This window comes from Castanea sativa, chromosome 12 (assembly GCF_040712315.1).
Source record: "Castanea sativa cultivar Marrone di Chiusa Pesio chromosome 12, ASM4071231v1".
NCBI classification, from domain to species: Eukaryota; Viridiplantae; Streptophyta; class Magnoliopsida; order Fagales; family Fagaceae; genus Castanea; species Castanea sativa.
The window spans coordinates 13,253,608-13,275,229 of record NC_134024.1 but is presented as its reverse complement, the minus strand read 5'-3'; the positions used below and the strand labels follow the sequence as shown (position 1 = coordinate 13,275,229).

Here is a 21,622-nt window from a genome sequence, read left to right as displayed (position 1 = left end):
ATGGCTGTGCACTGTAGTTGAGTAGGTAAAAATTTTACCTATACCATTACCAATGTTGCGCCCTTTTTGTATATGGTGGTGCTAAAAATAGTAATTTAAGTTTTTAGCACCATTAATACTAATGCTCTTAGGCCCAATATAATTAAACTTTAGATAAAGTTTAGCAATAAACTTGGTTGTAAACTAAGGCTACAACTTCACTCAATATTTTTTTTATTGGATATGAATTTTGACAAATCCACAATTTAATTTTTGAGTTTTTGCAGTCTAAAATTATACAAAAAAAAAAGTTTATGGATCACATAACAAATAACATCCGATTGACATGAAAATTGACATGTGTTTTAGAAACATAAAGAACATACAGTTCAATGCCTAGATTTTCAAAATATGTAATCATGTTAATTTGTTTAGTAAAAGTTGTAGTCTTAAGTTACAACTAAGTTCGTAGTCAAATTTTGGTCATTTTAACAATATATTGGACTCTCACAAAAAAAAAAAAAATCCAAGAAAATTTTATTTATCTAAAGTTTTGAAAGAGATGTAGCTTGTAGCATTAATAATGAGATTAACATGCAACGTTTTCAAAATAAAAAAATTCATAGAAGGAAATGGCAAGACTTTATGTATTTGGGTGTTTTTTTTTTTTTATAAATATTGTCGTCAATGTATAAAGCTATCTTTTTATTAAATTTTGTATAATTTAAGTTTCTTAATAACCATCGTAAAAAATTTATGGAATTTATGGAGCCGTCACTGCTCATTGATTATAATTTTCCAACAAACAGTCACTATCGAACAATAATTTGTCAAACTGATAAGATCTTTGAAACCTTATTAGACAGATATTATGATGGATTGAAATTATAACCTTTAGAGTCTGCTTGCATCTCATACCAATGAAATCACCATGGGGTAACCCATACCTAAAAAAACTTAATTATTAATCCACTCTAGCCCACCATAACACAAATACAATTCACACTCTTTTTGTAGTTCTAATGGCCCATCAACGGCCCACCAATATGAAGTGGAGACTACGTTACAAGGGTAGTATGGGCATAGAATAAAAACGAAAAAGAAAAAGAGAGAAATGGAGGAGGGGGGACAAATCTGAAAGAACATTTGGAAAAAAATCGAAAAAACATTATAGCAAAATATAGCACACGCTAGGAGAGTCTTGTAGCTGAGGAGCTCTCATTTTTGCAGAGCCAGCCAAACCAAAAGAGACTCACAGAATCGTCTTCAACATTCCCAAGAGTACGAAATTCTGACTTGCAATTTCATTCAACTATTTTAATTTCCTTCTTTTTAACCTTTAACGTTAATGGTGGATCTACCTTTCTATTTTCTAAATAGATAAAAAGCCATGCCTATACTTTGATGCTTCTTTCTTGATCTGGGTGTTTTTTTGTTTATGGCCTTGATTTTCAGCGTGTAAAAATAACTGGGTGTTTGTCAATTTTCAAAATTTTTTTTTCTTCATGATATGGGGTTGTGGTTGAACTTACCTTCATGATGTTGAGAAAGTGATCTTTTTTTTTTTTGTCTCCCTCTTTGTTATTTGATTATGATTATTGTTTTGATCTGATCAAATTGTATGTTTTTCATTCTGTTGGGTTATATGGTGCTTGAGGAGTTTTAATTGGATATGGATGTTTGATTGTTTGATTGAAAAATGTGGGGTGGAAATAAGAATTGTTGAATGTTCATGCAATTAATCGATTTTGGCCTCGTTAGAGGTATTTTGAAGAGACAAAGTTAAAATCATTTGATGGTTCTTCTATTTATTTTGTGTCTCTGCGTGTCTGTCTTTGTTTTGTGCTTGTGGCTGAAACTTCATAAGTTGAGGTGGAAAATATGTAAGGGTACTATTGAGTTACCGACATTTCACAAAGTGGGACTGTAGGCGATGAAGAAAGTTTGTCAAAATTGCCAGTAAGATGGGAATTTTAAGTTTTGATCCCACAGGGATGATTTTGTTGGATGAATGGATGACAGAATTCATTTCACCTTGCATTGTTTGCTGAAAGGAAGGGATCATTTTGATTGCTCAACTTTATTTTGCTTGTTTGTGATTTGAGCTAAACACTAGGTATCAACTTTGTGCTTGTTGGTTGCATTAGAGACAATGTCCTAGTGTGAGTTGGGTCTGTTTGGTTAGGCATTTTGGGAGTCTAAAAGAGCATTTTTAAAACCCAAAACTCCATTTCTCAACAGCAATTCTTCATAGCTTTATTTTTATTTTTATTTTTTTTACAAATGCTCATTTTAAACTCAAAACGCCGTTTTGCAATAGCTTATACAAATGCATCCTTTACCAAGATGTGTTAGTGTTATGTATCAATTTACTAGAAGAGAACATTTGATTAAGTTGCTTATATCCTAATAGCTTAAGATTTTGGGACAATTGGTAGTTTATCATGGTACTAGAGCTGGTGACCTTAAGTTAGAAACTTGTCTACACTCTATCACCTATTTAAAAAGTTAAAAATCCTATGTGTTGGGTCCCACTTATTATTGGTGAGTTTGGGCTCACACATGAGGGTGTGTTAGAATAATGGTTTAATGTTTAAATTCACCATCTCAAGCTTTTAGGACAATTGGTAGTTCATCACAACTAGAACTAAATCAATCGTAATAATGTAATCAGAGGTTGTGCTATTGAAAGAAATTGAATCTTTATTTCTGATCTCTTATTTTGTTTATCATTATTGCTGTATCTGTATTTTTTCTTTACCATGTAATATTGACAATCTCTACTCCTTTCCCAGAAGCATCCAACTGAGAACACAAGCCAGATCAGATTAGACACTATGAAGTCCTTTTCCTTCTACCCTTGAAGGTTAGAAGAACAAGTGATAAGGAAGAGTAAACAAGTCCAAGATGTTCTCATTGTTTTATGGACTTTGGAAGTATATGTTTAGTAAGACCGAGTTTCATGTACTCATTCTTGGAATTGACAAGGCTGGCAAAACAGTAATGCATCACCTTCATATTTTCTGTTTAAATTACTGAACTCTGTTGTGTGGTCTTGGAAATGCTTTTATCCTCAACTTCATCAACAGTATATGATCTTTTAGACCATATATATATTGAAAATTTCAGCTGGAAGTATCACTCATAATCCTTTTATTATCTATTTGTTTGTAGACTCTATTGGAGAAGTTGAAGTCAGTCTACTCAAACTTGGAAGGCCTTCCCCCTGATCGAATTGTTCCTACTGTAGGACTGAATATTGGTCGCATTGAAGTGTCTAATACAAAACTTGTGTTTTGGGACCTCGGAGGTCAGGTATGTCAGTTTCATATATTAAAAATTTTCTGTAAGTATTTCTACATGGATACAGACAAGCAAATGCATATTCACATACCTATCAAAAAAAAGAAATGATGTTTTGATGCAGCAATATTAAAATGTTATTAACAGCTGGAGAACAATATATAATGGTCATTTTAAGTTTTAATATCAAATTTCAATTAGAGTGGTCCATTTCCTGACAATGTTTTGCAACCCATTGGTGTTTTACTGATTTTTTATTTTTCTAATCCAGGCCAATCCAATACCAGAAAAGTAGAATTAGGGGGATTTGATACAATTCTTGTTTGAAATGCCACCTTGACATTTTTCGAGACCAAAATTTCAAATTGGTTAAAAATATGTATTTGATTTCTAAAAATTTCCTGAATTTCAGTTGTCTTTTTTTTGCATGCGTGTGTCAATTCAGTCCATGTGTTTTAAAAACGAGTTATTATGGTTTTTTGCACTATGGTATCACTCAAAATTATACAAATTGTTGACATGTCCCTTTGTTATGATGATGAGGCACATAATGGACCTTAAAGAAACCTAATAAGCAAACCTCTAACCATGTGAGAGGAAATTGATGAGTCATATGATTGTAATATGGCTGGTCATACAGGTATCTATTCACAAATCCCCTGTCAAATGCTTAGAGATTAGTTGATTAGGCTTTAGTTCTTTTAAATTTATTATGTGCCACATCATCATGAGAAGGGTACGTGTTAGTGATTTTCATCATTCCATGAGATGCCTTAGTGCCAAAAGACTAAAATGACTTGTTTTGAAAGCTGTAAGTTGACACAAAAGTTTATGAGAACAACACTGAAATTGGGGTGATATTTTGGGATCAAAGGTATACTTTAACAGCTTAACCTATCTAACTTTATATATTAGATCTCACTAGCTGATGTCAATTTCATAAAACGGAAAATAGGTCAATTTTTTTTTCCTTATTCCCTTATAAGTGCAACTGGGAATTTAAAACTATTCTCCTTAGATTCCAAGTGTGGACAAAGGGAGGTTATCAGCTTCCCTGTGGCAAATTAGCTTCCTGTGTTGTCTGATGGAAAGCTTTCAGGAAGTAATGCAGCTAGGCTTCATTGTATCAATGCTGTGTAGAATATTAGATATATCACATGAGGCAAGTATGGATGAAGACAGGATTTCAAATGCTAAATATGTATATATATATATATATATATATAATTATTTTTTTTTGATAAATAAGAAAAGTATTATGCTCTTTTTCTTTTGCTGAAAAGTATTATGTTGTTCTTTGCTGAAAAGTATATATTGATAACATCACTTCTTTATGCAAAAGGAGCACAAAGAAGGCAGATATATATATATATATATATATATATATATATATATATATATATATATATATATATATATTTATATAATTTATTTATTAAGGTACATAAGACAAATTGATAGTAGTTTCTTGGAGCCCGACTTCATGTGAAGCATGGCATTGATAATGTTCTAGTTTTTTGGTTTGGGGGTGTTGTTTGTTTATGAAGTTTAGTCACATGCAAAGTTTTGATCTTGTCAGCCTGGTCTTCGTTCAATTTGGGAGAAATATTATGAAGAAGCACATGCCTTGATATACGTAATTGATGCTGCTAGTCCATCACGTTTTGAAGATTCAAAATCTGCATTGGGTAAGTGATATTTAAATTATTTTAACTGGTCAATGAATAGTGATGACTGAATTGACTATAATTTTAATGGTAGTGAATACCAGTTGGAGTTAGCACTTAAATTATGAGTTAATATCTTCAATTTATTACCAGAAAAGGTTCTCCGACATGAGGATTTGCAAGGAGCCCCTCTTTTGATATTAGCAAACAAACAGGTGAGATCAGCTGTGGCCTCTCTCCAGCCCAACAAGTACTTTAAGATCTTGATATCTAATTCCCAAGAAAACAATGGAATTTTTTAGTATATTGTTGAAGTGAAGCGATAAGAATGTTGACTAAGGCTACGTTTGTTTTAGTGTAAAATATTTTCTCGGTGTAAAATAATTTCAATGGAAAATATTTTCGGGAAAGGAAAATAATTTCTAGTGTTTGGTTGCATTTTAAAAATTATATTAGAAAATAATTTCAAGTGTTTGGTAACATTCTAAAAATGCAAATTTTCTACTAGTTTCTCACATTCTCTTAGCCATTTTCTCAGCTTCCAAACAAATTTTATATTAGAAAATCCACCAGCACCCACACACCAGCACCCATAGAAAATCCACCAGCACCCACACACCAGCACCACACAATACAAAAACCACCAAAACACCACCACCCACACCACCACAACAACAACAAAAAAATCAGAGATCAAAAACCACCAAAACACTACCACCCACACCACCACAACAACAACAAAAAAATCAGAGATCAAAGAGAGAAAGATTGAGAGATTGAGGGAAAGAGAGATAGATCGGGAAAGAGAGAGATCAGGGTGGATGGAGGACGGTGGCGGCTAGATCGGTAACGGCGGTTTGAGCTTGGGGCTTTGGGCGACGAGATCAATGGTTCGATCTAGAGGCGGTAGCGATGACGGGGGTGGGTGGTGGCTTGTAGATCGGTGACATGTGATCCCGCCAGCGAGCTTGACGGCGCGTCTGGGCTTGGGGCGGTGGTCTGAGCTTGACGGCGCGAGCTTGATTTCACTCTCTCTTCGTGCTCTCTCTCTCTCTCTCTCTCTCTCTCTCTCTCTCTCTCGCTGTTTTCAGTTTGGAAAATGAGCTTTGAAGGTAAAATAAGAACGGAAATGATTTTACACCAGAGAAGGGTTATTTTATAGTCAAAGTGTAAAATAATTTCAGTTTGACCAAATTTTCTGTGCCTACCAAACACACAACATGGTGTAAAACAATTTCCTGAAATGATTTTTAGCCAAAACAAAGGCAGCTTAAGTTGGAAATTGAGAATTTTTGTGCAAAAATTCTTCTTGTTTGAATATCATATACAAATTGGCAATGCTTCTGTCTCTCTCTCTGAGCTGGGATTTTTTTTGTCACGCAGAGAACCCTCTATTCTTCTTTGAGTCATTTTGTTGTTCCCCTTCTCTTGTATTCCAACATATTAAATTTTTTATCTGTCAGAATCTAGTTTCCTTTGTCTGTGATGAACTTTGGCCCTGATGAAATTGCCTGTCCATCTATTGTGCTTTATATGGAGGAGGCAATGCTTGATAAGGGAATTTCTTGAGAATTTCTCTACATTGCTCTCTTCTTTGTAAGAACTGAATGAACTCTTATGGAGTGTCATTGTTTTCTGTTCGCCTTTTTGTTTCAAACGACAGTGGTCAGCCTAATGAATGGTGGTCATGGTTACTTAATTTGATGGCAGGATCTATCTGATGCTGTATCAGCTGAAGAAATTGCTCGATATCTTGATCTTAAAAAGTTGGATGAAAGGGTTTACATGTTTGAAGCTGTTTCAGCTTATGATGGGTAAGTAGATGAATCAAACTATTTGCTCTGTTTCCAATTTTTCATTTTCTTTTTTTAACCATCTTCTCAGCTCTTTGAAGCAGTAAATGTTCAAAAAGTGCAAATACCAAATTTCTATAATTTTGATTGCAGTATGGGGATTAAAGAAAGCGTAGAATGGCTGGTAGATTCAATGGAGAGAAGCAAGAGAACTGAAATGTTAAGAGCTCGTGCAGGTGCAACTGGCCCTGCTTCTGCATAGAAGAAATTATATATGACATTGCAGTTGATTTTTCCCTTTTCTATAATTTCTGTAGATAAATCAGGGTTAATATTGGATTCTACATGATTAAAAATTAATATTTTTTTCAATTGCTTATTGCATAGACTGGTCAAATTGCAGATAATACTTACTTTTACTTTATCAATTGATTTTTATTACACTGGAATAAAGCTTCCTCCCTTGCCTGAAATTATTGCTGGACGCCTGGACCGATGCTGCAGCCTATTCGCCTTTTCTTTTTCACAACTGATGACAAGGCAATTGTGATTGGAATAACATCATTTTAACATGACTTACTATTGACACTACTTCTATTAGCACCAATCACAATGTTGTTTCAACAATTGTTAAAAAATAATACATATACATACATATATGTATTTATTTATTTATCTTGAACCACAAATATCATTTATGTTTTCTTGCATATCAAAAACGAAAATTTGGAATTTCTCATTAAGAGGGGGGGGGGGGGGGGGGGTTAAATTCTTTTTCTTTTGGCACAAGCTAAGATTCTTAGTCATGGTCCAGCTTTGTTTTGTTTGATCTGTAAATGCTAAAATTACATGCATTAAAACGTAGCCATCAAGGCTTGTAAACCTGCAGAAGTCAGAATTGTAAATGAATAGTACCAAAGACACATTTGAAAAGCTGACTTATTTGCAAATAAATACATTGAGATAAGCCAAATATGGCATGCTTTAATATGCGCCTCTAGTTTCCAGATTACACCACATGGATTTCATGCTGCGTTGTTTGAGACAACTGCACTGGCCTTTTCCTTCACCGCCGGTTGTGGTTCTGAACAAAGAGGAGGGGGAAGAAGAGATGTTTAATGTTATTAGATATATACCACCATGCAAGAAGACATGAGAGAAGAAAAATCAAGAGAGAAAAAGACATGAACAATATCACATTTTAGTTGAAGTAAAGAAAGTGGCAATTTAGTATATTCAACATTAAAATTCTTTTTTTATCTGTCTGTGATATAATTCACTAGACTAGTTCTCATCTAAGCAAGGTAGAAGATCTAACACACACACACATAAACCAACTAGGCAAGATTCAAATAAATCCAAGACCTCACCCAATTCCTTACCACTTCAACCAAGCAAGGATTGATAAAGATTTAAACCATGGACGTGATTGGCTGTTCTGGATGTTGAAAAATACAGGTGCCAAAATAAGTGTAAAAGATCAATCATAAGTGTGGAACTAGTTAGGCCAGTTTATCTTCAGAATGGAGCATTGCCAAGAGCTCATAAGCTTGCTCTACTATTAATTTAATCTTGGCTAAAATAAACACTTCCTGTCTTTCTCAACATAGGACACATACTGAATTGGATATTATAAAATGCAGATTGGTTGTAGGCATATCCCACCACCCTTATGTTTGTGCAGAAGAGTGATACTAAGCTATAAATTATTATAGAGTGGTATCATAATGGAATATATAATCTAATCAAACGGCATTTGGCTTGCTCAATTGCCTTCAGGCAGGCTCTCAAAAAATGGGCATATTATGTTCTGCAATCATGCAAAGGTGTGCATCACTTTCTCTAAAAAATAATACCAAGAATTGATTCTACTAGACAGAAACCAGCAAAGATCCATAAAGCTTACAGCTTGGTGTAAAACCATATGTCAGATTTACTTTCCTAAAGTGCCTAACGCAGCCTATATGAGAATATGTTCCTTTTAGCTTCATCAGACTGAAGGGGCATCTCCCTAAAGCATTGGTAGCTCCAAAAACAGATACAGTCATCATACATAAGAAAGATTAGTACTGTATTAAAAAATTTGCAAACTTTAAAATAAAACTACTAATTTAGTCCTCTTAACTATTCGATAAAGTTCAATTTGATCCATCAACTATCGATCGTGTCAATTTAGTCACTCAATTTTCAAAATCAAAGTCAATTTCATCTACATTTAACTATTATCGAAATTAACTAACATGGTAAATAGAACACACATACAGGTTATTATGAAAATGAGTGAACATTTCAAAATCAAATTAATTTCAGCAGTTAATTCCAATTGAAAAATTAAATAGAGAAAAAGACCCAATGATGAAATCAACTCGATTTTGAAAGTTAATCGACTAAATGGACACAATCATTAGTTGAGAGACCAAAGTGAACTTTACCCATTAGTTAAAAGGATCAAATTACTAGTAACTTAACAAAAGAAAAAACAGATATAGTGAATTTGACCAAGGTTGCTTAGCTCACTGGAAATCAAAAGTCTTGAAAGTTAATCGACTAAATTGACACAATCATTAGTTGAGAGACCAAACTGAACTTTACCCATTAGTTAAAAGGATGAAATTACTAGTCATTTAACAAAAAGGAAAACAAATATAGTGAATTTGACCAAGTTTGCTTAGCTTACTGGAAATCAGGGGCTTGGGTCTGGTTTTGAACAAAATCCGATGACGAATGATCCCAATGACATGCAATTCTACGTTGGATGAATTTGTGTGAGTGTGTTTGGTTTTCTGGAGCACCAACATGGGCTTCTTCAAGGCAACTTTGGAGCCAGTCAATTCGTGATACCCAACCTTGAAAGTGTACACTTGCTGAGAAGAAGGTCGGCAGAGAACCCCGATTTCTAGATTTTGGAGTCGGTCTTGAAAATCGGGCTGGGCTTCTACCACGCCTTGCAATTCCACCACTGCCCATTCTGGACATTTTCCTTCGCCGCATTTGCACTTCACTCGAATCTGCATTCTTTTTTTCTTTTTTTTTTGGTAAAAGAAGAAACAAACTGTAAACGATGTTTATGAAATTTAATTCTTTTTATATTGTGACGCTCCGATCTATTAGGTTTGGAATTTGAGCAACTTGGCGGGCAACAAGATTGAAGTCCCGCCTTTTCTTCGCTCACATGATCTCGCACGTGACACGAATGCCTATTTGTTGTTGTACACGCTGCAATGTGATCGCAAACTATTTTAGAGAGACTTTCAATTTATAATGTCCGCTTATGATGATAGTAGAGATTGAATCTTAAATCTCTTATTTAATTATCAGAAATTTTACTAATTGAGTTAACTGGAATTCACTTTAAAATACACTAATAACAATATATATATGTATGTCTTCATGTTGATACCAATAGAGCTGAAGTATTTGAAATATGTATGTCTTCGTGTTGATACCAATGATAATAAATAGAAAAGGCAAAAATATGCTTTACCATATTATAATTTTGATCAATTGTCATTTTAATTTGCAGAGTTTTAGATTTATCATTTTGGTCCGTTAATCTTGATAAAATGGTAGCTTTAATCATTTCATCAATTTTCGTTAAAAAGTGGAGTCTTTGCTAGACTATTCACATTCATTTTTCCTAATTCTATTCTATTTTACCATCTTAAAAACCATTTTATCAATTATACAATACCATTTTCCAATTCACCAACATCCAAACTTCTATTTTACCATACTACACATTAAAATAATATAAAAATAACAGTATAAAAATATTTCTCAATTCTCTCTCTGATCTCTATTTCTCTTCCTCTGTCAACCTTCTCAGTCACACCACCACCAATGTCCACCTTCTCAGTCACACCACCACCACCGTCCACCTTCTCAGTCACACCACCCACTTCTGTTGAGCAAAATCTAGCCAATCACTCGCCGATCTCCGATCCAAATCAAAATCCAAAATCAAAACAAGAAAAACTCAAATCACTCATCGATCAAAACAAGAAACCCAAAATCAAAACAAGACACCCATTCCACTCGCCGATCAAAACAAGAAACCCAAAACATCAAACTTGAAACCAACCCACACCACATCCCCAGCAACCACCGTGAACACAAACCTTAACCACAACCCATTGCACCACCACCACCACTGATGAGCATGACTGTAAACAAAACCCACCGCCAAAAAAAAAAAAAAAAAAAAAACAGACCCACGGTGAGCAAGTGCAGACCTACAGTAAGCAAAGCCCAAACCCATGGCGGCATACCCATGGTGAGCAAATCCCAGATTTACGCCGGCAAACTCAGACCCACGGCGAGCACACCCAATCGCCACTCCAAAACCCATTCCAAAAATCCAACACAAATCAACACCGATCCATGTCGCCGCTGTCAACCAAAGAGAGAGAGAAACTAAGCCACGTCGCCGCCGTCATCCAGGCTGATCTGCCGTGGTGTGGTGGCTATGGGTTTTGGGTCTATAGAGAGAAGGAAGAGAGCAGAGAAATAACAAGAGAGAGAGAGAGAGATAGAGGAGAGAGAAAGTGTTGGAATTTTTTCATAAAAAGGAGGAGAGAGAGAGAGAGAATTAAATAATATTATTTTTATTTACCATTAAGCTACAGTGCATTGTACATGTAGAATGACACTGTAGCTAGATTGTAAAAAAAATTACAATTGTTGGGTTTTACAATAATCAATGGAGTGATGTTTTTGGGCTTAAATGGGAACTTGGGTTTGCATTTTCTGTTTGGCCTATATGTTGTGGATGCTCTTTAACTCCCTTAAAATGATTGACTTTGATAACATGGTAGCTTTAATCATTTCATCAATTTTCGTTAAAAAGTGGAGCTTTTGTTAACTCCCTTAAAATCACGTTGTTGCACACTTTTGACATTAAAAATCATCTTATAGATTATTTATTTATTTAAACAAAAAAAAGAAGAAGACAATTTCTAAATTTAGCTGACTAGAACGACAATTGTTCAAAGATAATGAACTAAAATGACAATTTTAAAACTTACTAAACTAAAATGGTAGTTAATCAGTTCATCAAAAATGGTAGATGACCAGAGCTGTAGGGTGTAAAGTGTATTTTTACCCAAAGAGAAAACTTTACAATGTCAAGTGAAAGTTGTAATAAAAATAAAAATAATTATTTTTGTAATGTTATAGTTTATAAATTTATATATAAAAAATTAAAGATAGTCATAGTCATAAAAGTTTAATTAGAAGAAAGTCTAAGTGAGTGTTTGGATTGCACTAAACGTCTGCATTTGTGCGTTTTACCGAAAAAATGTAGGTCTCACGGCACTGTTCACAAACCCACAAAAATTATCTAAACGCAGATTTTAATATAAATTTGGGTCCCACAGCACTATTCACACATTTAAAAATTATTTTGTTACAGTGTTTTCAGTTTTTTTTTTTGGTGAATGAAAGATTCATTAAAACCAACTAAGGAGGGATTACAGAGACAGAGCAAAGTCTATTACATAACACCCCATTACAATCATCCTCAAACACACTTAGCATATCCATAGGCGGACTGCTAAGAAACCTAAAGTCTACTTCTAGGCAAGAACTCATCCTTGCAAGACTATCCGCACACCTATTCACTTGGCGGTAACAATGCTTAAGTTGGATCCAAGTAATGCAGTTTACCAAAATCCTACAATCATCTAAAATAGGAGACACAACACTATTCACATAATCCGGGTTCCCTAAAGCATCCACAATACACTTAGCATCAAGTTCAACAATGAGCAAAGAGATATTAAAGTTGCAGGCCATATTAAGACCATCTCTGAGGCCCCACAATTCCGCTGTGAAACTAGTAGCAACCCCGATTCGTCTGATAATCCTGCTATCCGATGACCATTCTCATCCCTTGTGACACCTCTGCACCCAGCTGGTCCCGGATTTCCTGTGTTTTCAGTAATAAGCAGTATCAAACAAACCCTAAGACTGAAGACAAGACACAAGGCTCTTACATTATTGTTGTTGTTGAAGGTTACAAGGCTCTCTAATACTGAAGACAAAGCACAAAAATGTAGTCAGTTTTCGGCTCTGAACTAATCCTAAATAATATACCAGTTTAATATTGGAAAGGATTTTGTTTGTGTTCAGTTTTTGTAAACCTTAGGCTTTTTAGCCTATGACAATATTTTATACTATTTTTCTATACAAAAAAATAACAAATTCTATATTTTACAGAAATTATCATTTGAGATTTGAGGTCCTCCTCCTTCATCTTCTTTTGCCTTGTGCGCTAAAATATTTGCTTTACCTACAAAGACCAAAGTAAGAAGCTGAAATGTATACCCCTATAACTTGTTCCATTATTGCATTGATAATTCAATCATTCCATTGTGTTTATTCACACACGTCAATTAAACCCCATCTACTGGAAGAATGGGATCTTGATTCATGAATGAAACAAACAATGTCCAAGAAAAGAAGCAGAGGGGGAAAATTTTAAGTAATGCAACTCATCACTAACCATTTTAAGAACTTTTAAGAAATGACTCAGCTGATACAGTGATCCAGTGGTTTATCCATCAAACTACCTCCTCTCAACAATTGGATTAGTTGTCAACTAAATGGGGCTTGACCCACCAGGAGTTGGATGAGCAACTCAAGTTGTGTTTAATTGGTAACTTACAGCTTAAACAAGTACAAAAGTTGGAGGCAACAGAAGGCCAATAGCATTAAGCAGACTAAAATGATAAAACAGTGTCCAATACATGCATTTGCATCCATCTCATTGTCAAAACAAACCCAACAGAGATGTATGCTTAATAATAACTACAGCCTATGGCTAATTAGAAGTTGTTAGGGACAATTTCTTCTTAGAAAAGTACACAGAATCAGATGCAGAAAGCCATAATCCTGCAGAGTGGGGAATTAGCACAAGGGAAAAGGTTATAGGCCCTGGAAGTGTCTTTCTACAAAAACTCTAATCTGTACAAATGAAAGTCAGTCCAAGTGGATACCCTACTATTGGCATCGAGTGCCTCTCCCTTCACTCTGTTGGTGGCGGATAGTACCTGCATTCTGCAAGCTGACATTTCCTGTTTGCGGTAACACAGGCTCTATCAGAGCTTGATGTCTATAACTGGGATTCTCCACAGCATCAAATTGTGATGAGCTTTGCTGCGTCTGAAAGGAATCCTGAATATCAAGAACACAATCAACTGGAATTGCACCAGTTAGAGTTTTTACAGCAAATTCTATGCACGGGTCCCTCCATAAATCACCAAAATCCATATCGAGAGGTGATCCTGGCTTCTCATAGTCCTTGCAGTTATTTCCAACCTTCTGTGCATGCTCTGCAGGAATGGCTAGGTCCTGGGAAGGCAAAAAAGCAGTGCATCCTTGCTTCTTGTCACCATTGATTGCTGTTTCAACCTTTTTAGCTTGCTGCCTATTGTTTGATAGCTGCAACAGTTCTGTGCCTTTGGGACTGTCAACGCCAACTCCAGTGAGAGTTTTTATAGCAAATTGGATGCATGGATCTGACCATAGATCCATGGAAGGCAGGTCAATAGGAATATCTGGCTTCTCATTGTCTTGGTTCACTTTTTCAACCATTCCAGCATGTTCCAAAATTGCTAGGTTCCTTATGGGCAAAACAGCAGAGGATTCTTGCTTTTGGTCATCCTTAGTCTCTCTTTCTATCTTCCCAGTATGCTCTGCAAAAATATGTTTGCTGTTGATGGATTCCTCCAACACCTTTGTGCTTTTGGAACTACTGAAATTAATCTCTGCTTCCATCCCAGCCTTAAGCTGACCTTGCTGCTGTGATTCCCAATGAGCCATACCACCAGGAGAAGAAGAAGGAGGTGTACTAGCGCCTGCCTCGCCTGACAGTTTACCAACAACCCGACGGGCTCGACTAGTTTTTAGTTCCAGTGTTGGATCAACATCAAGCCCAGCAAGTCGTTTTGAAGCCCGACGAGGCAAGTTATATTCTTTTTTGTTTTTAGGTTTGAACCTCTCAAGTTGGGTCTTTTCATTTTCATGCATTGTCCCCTTTCTTTCCAATGGTTGATTGGATGTAAGGAATCCAACCACAGGAGCAGAAGCAAACACACTTTCAGCAGAATCATTCTTCCCTTTTATCTGCTCTGAATCCTTGGTTTCCAGCAATTTTGAGCTTCTAAAATCAGTGTCCAGCTTACCTACTGCATGTGGTGAATAAATATCAGATGCAATATCTTAGTACTGTCCCATGGAGTAAGGAATGTCAACAAAAACCAATGACCCAACTTCCTATTTCTATATTTCTTGCTGATAATTAAAATCCAATGCAAACTTTTTCAGTTAAATGTTTCACCAAGCCCCTATTTAACACACAACATTTCTTCTTAAAAACTGCATTCAACATTGAAAGAACTGCATTCTAATGACATTGATTTAAACAGAGCATTCTACTAACTTTGAGTAAGTTGTTATCAACACATATCATTAGAATTTCTTTTTTTGGCCAATTTGTGAAGTTTTCCACGGAAAACATGAACTTTGAAAGACATCTCCCACCCAAAGGAAGAGGGGTTGAAAGAACATTAATAGAGAAAAATAAGTCAGCACTAAAATAATCTCATAATGAGATGGAAATCTAGAACTTTACACTGATCAGTATGTTCAGAGAGTGGCATGCATTTTGCTGCAGAGTGGTGCTGAGTGCCAAATATCTGTTCATCCTTTATCATCCCATCCAACTTCGAGGTCTGATCTGAGATAATCGATTCCCCTATGCTGCTGAGTGCTAATTTCTGCTTCTTTGCTACAGCAGGTGGCTAAGAGAGACAAAAAGAAGACATCAAGTCGTTAGTGATTTGTCCTTCCGTCTACAGCTAAGAATGTAAGAACAGTTAAAACATACTAGTTGGATCTAAACCATGAAAAACCCTCCAAATCTATTTAGTTCTTAACATCTCACATGCTCAGACCTGCATGAGGCAGACTTGAATATCCTACATTATGCGACAGCTTAAGTTGTTTTCATCCTCATCATAGACTAAGTAGACATATGACCTCCCAAATTGGTAAACAACACATCACCATAGTGGGCAATACATGGCAGATTGGTAGACTCCAGGCTTTAACAGTATTTTTGCCAAAGATCGAGCTAATAATCAATTAACATGCTTTCTCTCTCAACAATTTAAGTATTGAATCAACAGAACAAAACCAAAGTGTAGAAAACAAGAACAAAAAGATGATGAGATAGCATATCCTGAAAATAAAGATTGGCAATCAGTCACAGGAATCATTGTGCAGAATGATCAAGCTGTAGTATCTGGCATTCCCCAAAAACTTTTATCTGTGCTGGAAATTTAGTCTTGATGTTTACCAATTCTAGTCCCCCCACCTCCACCTCCACCCCCACCCCCTTTTTCTTTGATCAGATTTACAGTTTTACGAGTTAGTAATTTCTGTTTGACCTTCTTATGTTTTCTTTAGTTTAATAAAATTCTTTCATCAATAGGATTTTTTTTTTTTAGTATATAATTATTACAGCTTTCCACAAGGCAAATTGATCATTTCAACATAGATATTAACCATCCATGAGGCAACCTAAATTAAATTGACAGAAAAAAATATTACATTTGATAAGAATTTGGCCAAGTGATATGACAAAGAAATGAACTTGGCAAATTCAATCATGAGTGGACTTACAGAGATGTTATCATCATCCAACTCCATATCAATGCTTCTGTTGTCCTTTGGTTTATAAGCAAGCCTTCCTAAATCCCCAGTTTCAAGATAGCGAAGTACGTCCTTCATAGACCGGAACACATATCCACTTACAGGATCAGTGTAGAACTGCAGACATTAAGTATTGATTAATGGTGTATCATTTTTCCATGGATGAACAATTCATAATATCTAGATCACAAACAATTTGAAAATAACTGATGATGCAATTTTACAAATCTAGAAACAAGCAATATGTGAATGACCCCTGAAAAAAGTCGTGCAGAAGACTTGCACTTAGATTTTGAAAAATATCCAAAAAACTTGTGAAAAAAACACACACACACACACAACAATTAATATACCAGAAAAAGGAAGTAGGCTGAGTACCATGTCTCTTCTGATCTTATGACCCTTTTTTGTTACTTTGATTTCTTTGATCCATCCTGGAGGCAACCCTTGTGCAATAACTTCCTCAACTATAACCTAGATTGCTTGAATAATCAAAGATTTCATCTCCAAATTAATAAAATCTGATAAGTAATAAATTATAAAAATAAAGAAGATCATCAAGAGCAGATTGTGTCAACACTCAACAGACATTTTTTCTTTTTCCAGACTGCTTAGGACTGCCTCTTATCTTCTGTTCTTGTTCTGGATCGCTGATATCCTGAGTTTGCTTCTGTGCTGGTTCAAACTCACTGATATCCTGAGTTTGCTTCTGTTCTGGTTCAAGATCACTGATTTCCTGAGTTTTCTTTTGTTCTAGTTCAGGACCACTGATTTCCTGAGTTTGCTTCTGTTCTGGTTCAGGATTACTGATTTCCTCAGTTTTCTTCTGTTCTAGTTCGGGATCACTGATTTCCTCAGTTTTCATCTGTTCTGGTGTAGGATCACTGATTTCATGAGTTTTGAGGTAGCGAGACACCTCGGCTTTGGAACTGAATCTCAGTCTGCTTGAGGGAGCAAAGTAATACTGCACTAAGCACAAATGGTCCCAAAGAAAAAAAAAACCATTCAGATAATCTCTCTAGAAGATATCTTCTTATCTTGTATGATCTTTTGTCTGGTTGGATTCTTCATTATGACTTCAACTGATAATTAAAGTCAAGAAGAATAGTTATAACCAAGTAATTCTTAGGTACTCCTGGATCACGGTAAATGGTGCTCCCACCTCTCACATTCATGGTCATGGTGCGGTCCACCATGAATGTGAGAGAAGGGAGCACCATTTCACTATCCTCCAGTAGTACTTAAGAATTTTCCACTATAACAAACAGCAATGGACCAATGGCATTCAATATCATGTTTCCCACTGCAAGCAACCCAATTAATTGCATTTGACCATTAATAAAAATAGCCCCCCTCTAAGGATCACATAACGACTGAAAATATGTTAATTTTCACCTCAAAGGAAATTTTTTTGTTGCCTAGAAACTCTTAGAATTCCTCATAAAAATACAAGTGATCAAACAATGAAGCAAAGCGGGAACTTTTCAAACTGTTTCTCCTAAAACAACCCTTTGCGAAAAACACCAAAGCACAAATTTGTTTCTCCATTTTGATTCCTTATATATATATCCTTTTTTTTAGTTTGGGTACGTAGATAGTGGGAGAGGGGAAGGTGAGGTTCGAACCATAGACAAGAAGCACCACAAAGGATGCTACTACCACTCGGCTATCACTTGGATCCCATTTCCCTATATATCCTTATACAATCTCTCTAAGGTCCTATCTAGCATCTGGGTAAAGCATATCCTAAAAATATCACTGAAAACATTGCACAATAGAAACACTGATTTCCCAGAAATTATACTAATCAGACAGTACAGTATACAACAATTACCCCATCATCTAAGTATTAAGCTCTGACCCATCTCTAATTCAATTATAAGATTAACAGTAATTCATTTTTCACACACTCACAAAAATAGCACCATCTGAAAACTACTATGTCTAAAAGCACAAAAATCACCACTTTCCAAATTAATCAGATATAACAAAAGCTAGTATAAATAGTCAAAAACAGTAACTTATATAGAAGATCTATCACACCCATTTGAGAATAAGTATAATATCAGAGATATAAGCAGTAAAAAACAAGAAAAGAATCAAATTTATGCTCAAATTTCTTTCTTTTTTTTACCTTGTCTTTTTTACCACTCCTCCTCACTTTCACTTCCACAGTCCAACCAGTTGGAAGCCAGTCCTCTGAACTTTGGTCCGTCATTTTTCTCACCGGATTATGAAGCTCTCAGAGCAAGATCGTCGGAAAACGACTCTCTCTCTCTCTGTCTCTCTCTCTCTCTCTCTATGTGGGTATGTGAGTCTCTGTATGGTAAAGCCCTCAACAACAACAACAACAAAATGAAAGGACCATTGTGATGTGTGAGTGAGAGAGAATTCGGACAAAAGGTGAAAGTGAAACTATGAAACCACGTGTTGCCAAATGCCTTGTGTTGTGATTGGTGCACCTTAAAAAGTGTTATAATCCTCTGTTTTTCACTTTCCCATGTGGTTACTTGTTCCCCCTCACAAGCTAGTTTTGTACTTTCAATTCAAGGACTCATGTGTACCAAGGTACAATTTTAAATGCTAGGATATCGAGAAGTATAGGTATAGCTTTAATCCAGTTACATATAATTACTCCTCCTTAATTATGCAGTCTTGTTAGTACAATGGAAAGAATGCTTGGCATGAGTCATGACTATGAGATGAGAGCTTTTTGAACCCTATTATTATTGACAATTTTTTATAATTATTTTTAAATTTTCATCTAATTAACCCAACATCGCTATCGTGTGATTTAAAATTACAAATGTTAGAACATACATGACCAATTAAATGAGTTTTTTAGACTGTCACTTAATGTTGATTCTATGCTAGGTAAAGAGAAATATAATTTAATATTTTATTGTATAAATGTGAGATGAGTTTTACTTTATCATGTATAAATAAATCAACATCTAAATAATGTGATTTTGCCTCGTGAAGATTTTGAAAATAAAATTGCAATGTTTTTTCATACAAAGAAAATGAGTAGAGATCATATAGAAGAAGATGCTAGTCATGCCATTGGCCTCTTATCTTATCTTCTTCTTTTTCCCATTTATACATATCTTAAGGTACAACAAAAACCACCATAGGTCTGATAATGCTGTAATTGTTGTTCATCTCTGTTGGATGCTAGTTTTTCAGTGCAAAAGTGAGGTATAAATTAAAGTAGGGACCATTTTTAAGAGGAGGTAACATGGGGAGTATTCTACATGAGGGTGTACTGGAACTTTCCTGTTGATTTACGTGTTTAGATTCTCCACTCCAGTGCTTCATCAGTGATTGGGGGTATTATTTATTTTTAGATATGGGATTTATCTTACCGACGTAGCTGTTCCCTATTTTAGTTATAAAGGGAAAGCAAAATGTTCCCTGCATAGTTTATAGTTCTTCCAAAATACCTTAACTTGTTTGACATTTACTCATCTAGTTTATATATACCATCAATTATTTTTGTTAGGTATATTCCACTATAGTTCCCATCCCAAATTGGACTTGCCCATCACAATAAGAATTGCCTTCTAGAAAATAATTTATTCTTTATTGGTAACATGCCTGCATCTAGTGATAATCGAAATCTAACTCTATGTTGAAGTCTATGTTTAAATAATTATTATAAAAAAAAAAAAACCTTCAACGATTTTGACATTTTACCCCCATCAAAGATTCAAAGCCCAATTAATGAGTCATTGGGTATATGATAATATTTTTTAATTGATGTCTTAATTACTCTAGCTCATTTGCACCCATTTCAAATCACTATCTTATAAAGGAAAATTTTAAGATCACATAATTTTACTACAATTATGGTCAGAACTTGCGAGCGGTAAAAGTGTGGTGATGGGTCTATATTGGTTCACAATTCTACACCTGTAACTCATCACATGACAAATTGTGATATAAGTTGTGTAAAATTATGTAATTTTAGTATCGCTCTCTAGTAAATTCATATATTGGTTAAATGTCACCACATTATTATGATTAGCACAGATAAATGAGTTCATAAAAACAATTAAACATTGACCTTTCAAGATTCAATACCTCTATATTGAACCAAGGCTAGCATATTATCGTTGGTATATATTATTTCAAATAGTATGACTGCTGTAGTTTTCAAGCAAAAGAAAAAAAAAAAAAATTGAGTTTGTAAAAAAATGCATTTAACTATATGCAATGTTCCATTAGTTGAAAAATGTGGTGATGACAAAGACACTTGTTCTTTTCCTAGCCAAATAATAAAGTCAGTGTTGTGGACTTGTGGGCCTATACCTGTAATTGATCTTCAAAAGTCAAAATTATATCGGTACCTATGCCCAGCCAACAAAAAACAAAAGAAGTCAAATTATACTGCCCAGTAAATGCTGCACTTCCGTTAGGACTAAAAAATAAAAACAAAAAATAGTCTAGTTAATAGGCCCTAGGCATTTATTAATAAGTCATTTTAAGAATTTTTTTAATGGAGAATTAAAAAATTTGTTATTTTTTTAATAAATATTTTTAAAAAATAATAATTTATTAACTAATGTTTTAAGAGCATATGTTAATAAAATTTTTAAAAAAATCCATTTTTTTTTTGAGAATAAATGCAAGTTAACTCTTAAAAAATATATTTTAGCCCAGGAGTTATTGAGCTCAAAGCCCCACCACCCCACCCAAAATAAAGACTGTTCTTAGTGCTTTGATATATATATATAAGAATTTTTTTTTTTTTGGGTAAACTATTTAATAAGAAGTTATTACCTATAAAATAAGGAAAATGATGAGTTTCTGTGCAAGAAAGCTTACAAGGGGTCCTTCTCAAAACAAAAACAAAAACAACAAAAAAAAAAAAAAAACTTTTATACAAGGGGCCGTATGAACTTATTGAGGAAAAGAAATTAACAGAATCTCTCATATCTTCAAAGATCACGGCGAATCTCGCATGATATCTTTAACTTGGACTACTTGTTTTTGAACTTTCTCAATATCCTTGCACCTTTTTTCTATCTTTTGAGGTTCAACAGATTTTATTATTTAGTCCAGGGTATGGCCATGTGTTTTGTCTTTCTTTTGAGATTAGTGTCTTTTTCTTTTTCCTTTTTTTAAGTGAATAATTTGTACCAGATTTTTTTTTTTTCAAATTAA

At 34.7% G+C, this 21,622-nt stretch overlaps 3 protein-coding genes across 5 annotated transcripts; 1 reads left to right on the top strand and 2 right to left on the bottom strand.

Moving 5' to 3' along the window:
- Nucleotides 1-1,095: 1,095 nt before the first annotated feature.
- Nucleotides 1,096-7,149, top strand: LOC142621291 (uncharacterized). Its single transcript, XM_075794612.1, has 7 exons — nucleotides 1,096-1,260; nucleotides 2,775-2,979; nucleotides 3,154-3,294; nucleotides 4,862-4,970; nucleotides 5,103-5,164; nucleotides 6,660-6,763; nucleotides 6,896-7,149. Exons 2-7 carry the CDS (start codon nucleotides 2,887-2,889, stop codon nucleotides 7,002-7,004), a joined length of 618 nt encoding a protein of 205 aa, XP_075650727.1. The 5' UTR covers nucleotides 1,096-1,260; nucleotides 2,775-2,886; the 3' UTR covers nucleotides 7,005-7,149.
- A 408-nt stretch (nucleotides 7,150-7,557) lies between these two features.
- LOC142620961 (uncharacterized) lies at nucleotides 7,558-9,883 on the bottom strand. 2 transcript variants are annotated; one of them, XM_075794283.1, is made up of 2 exons: nucleotides 9,420-9,870; nucleotides 7,558-7,826 (listed from the first exon to the last, which is right to left on the bottom strand). In XM_075794283.1, the coding sequence occupies exons 1-2, from the start codon at nucleotides 9,754-9,756 to the stop codon at nucleotides 7,768-7,770; spliced, it is 396 nt and encodes a 131-aa protein (XP_075650398.1). In that variant the 5' UTR covers nucleotides 9,757-9,870; the 3' UTR covers nucleotides 7,558-7,767. The 2 variants fall into 2 exon arrangements, with proteins under 2 accessions (XP_075650398.1, XP_075650397.1); XM_075794282.1 differs by lacking the exon at nucleotides 7,558-7,826 and adding an exon at nucleotides 8,254-8,768 and having other exon boundaries at nucleotides 9,420-9,883.
- A 3,535-nt stretch (nucleotides 9,884-13,418) lies between these two features.
- LOC142619679 (uncharacterized) lies at nucleotides 13,419-18,895 on the bottom strand. Of its 2 annotated transcripts, none has more exons than XM_075792887.1 (6): nucleotides 18,591-18,895; nucleotides 17,046-17,420; nucleotides 16,835-16,930; nucleotides 16,427-16,573; nucleotides 15,375-15,543; nucleotides 13,419-14,928 (listed from the first exon to the last, which is right to left on the bottom strand). In XM_075792887.1, exons 1-6 carry the CDS (start codon nucleotides 18,672-18,674, stop codon nucleotides 13,742-13,744), a joined length of 2,058 nt encoding a protein of 685 aa, XP_075649002.1. In that variant the 5' UTR covers nucleotides 18,675-18,895; the 3' UTR covers nucleotides 13,419-13,741. The 2 variants fall into 2 exon arrangements, with proteins under 2 accessions (XP_075649002.1, XP_075649003.1); XM_075792888.1 differs by having other exon boundaries at nucleotides 17,046-17,425; nucleotides 18,591-18,805.
- Nucleotides 18,896-21,622: the final 2,727 nt, after the last annotated feature.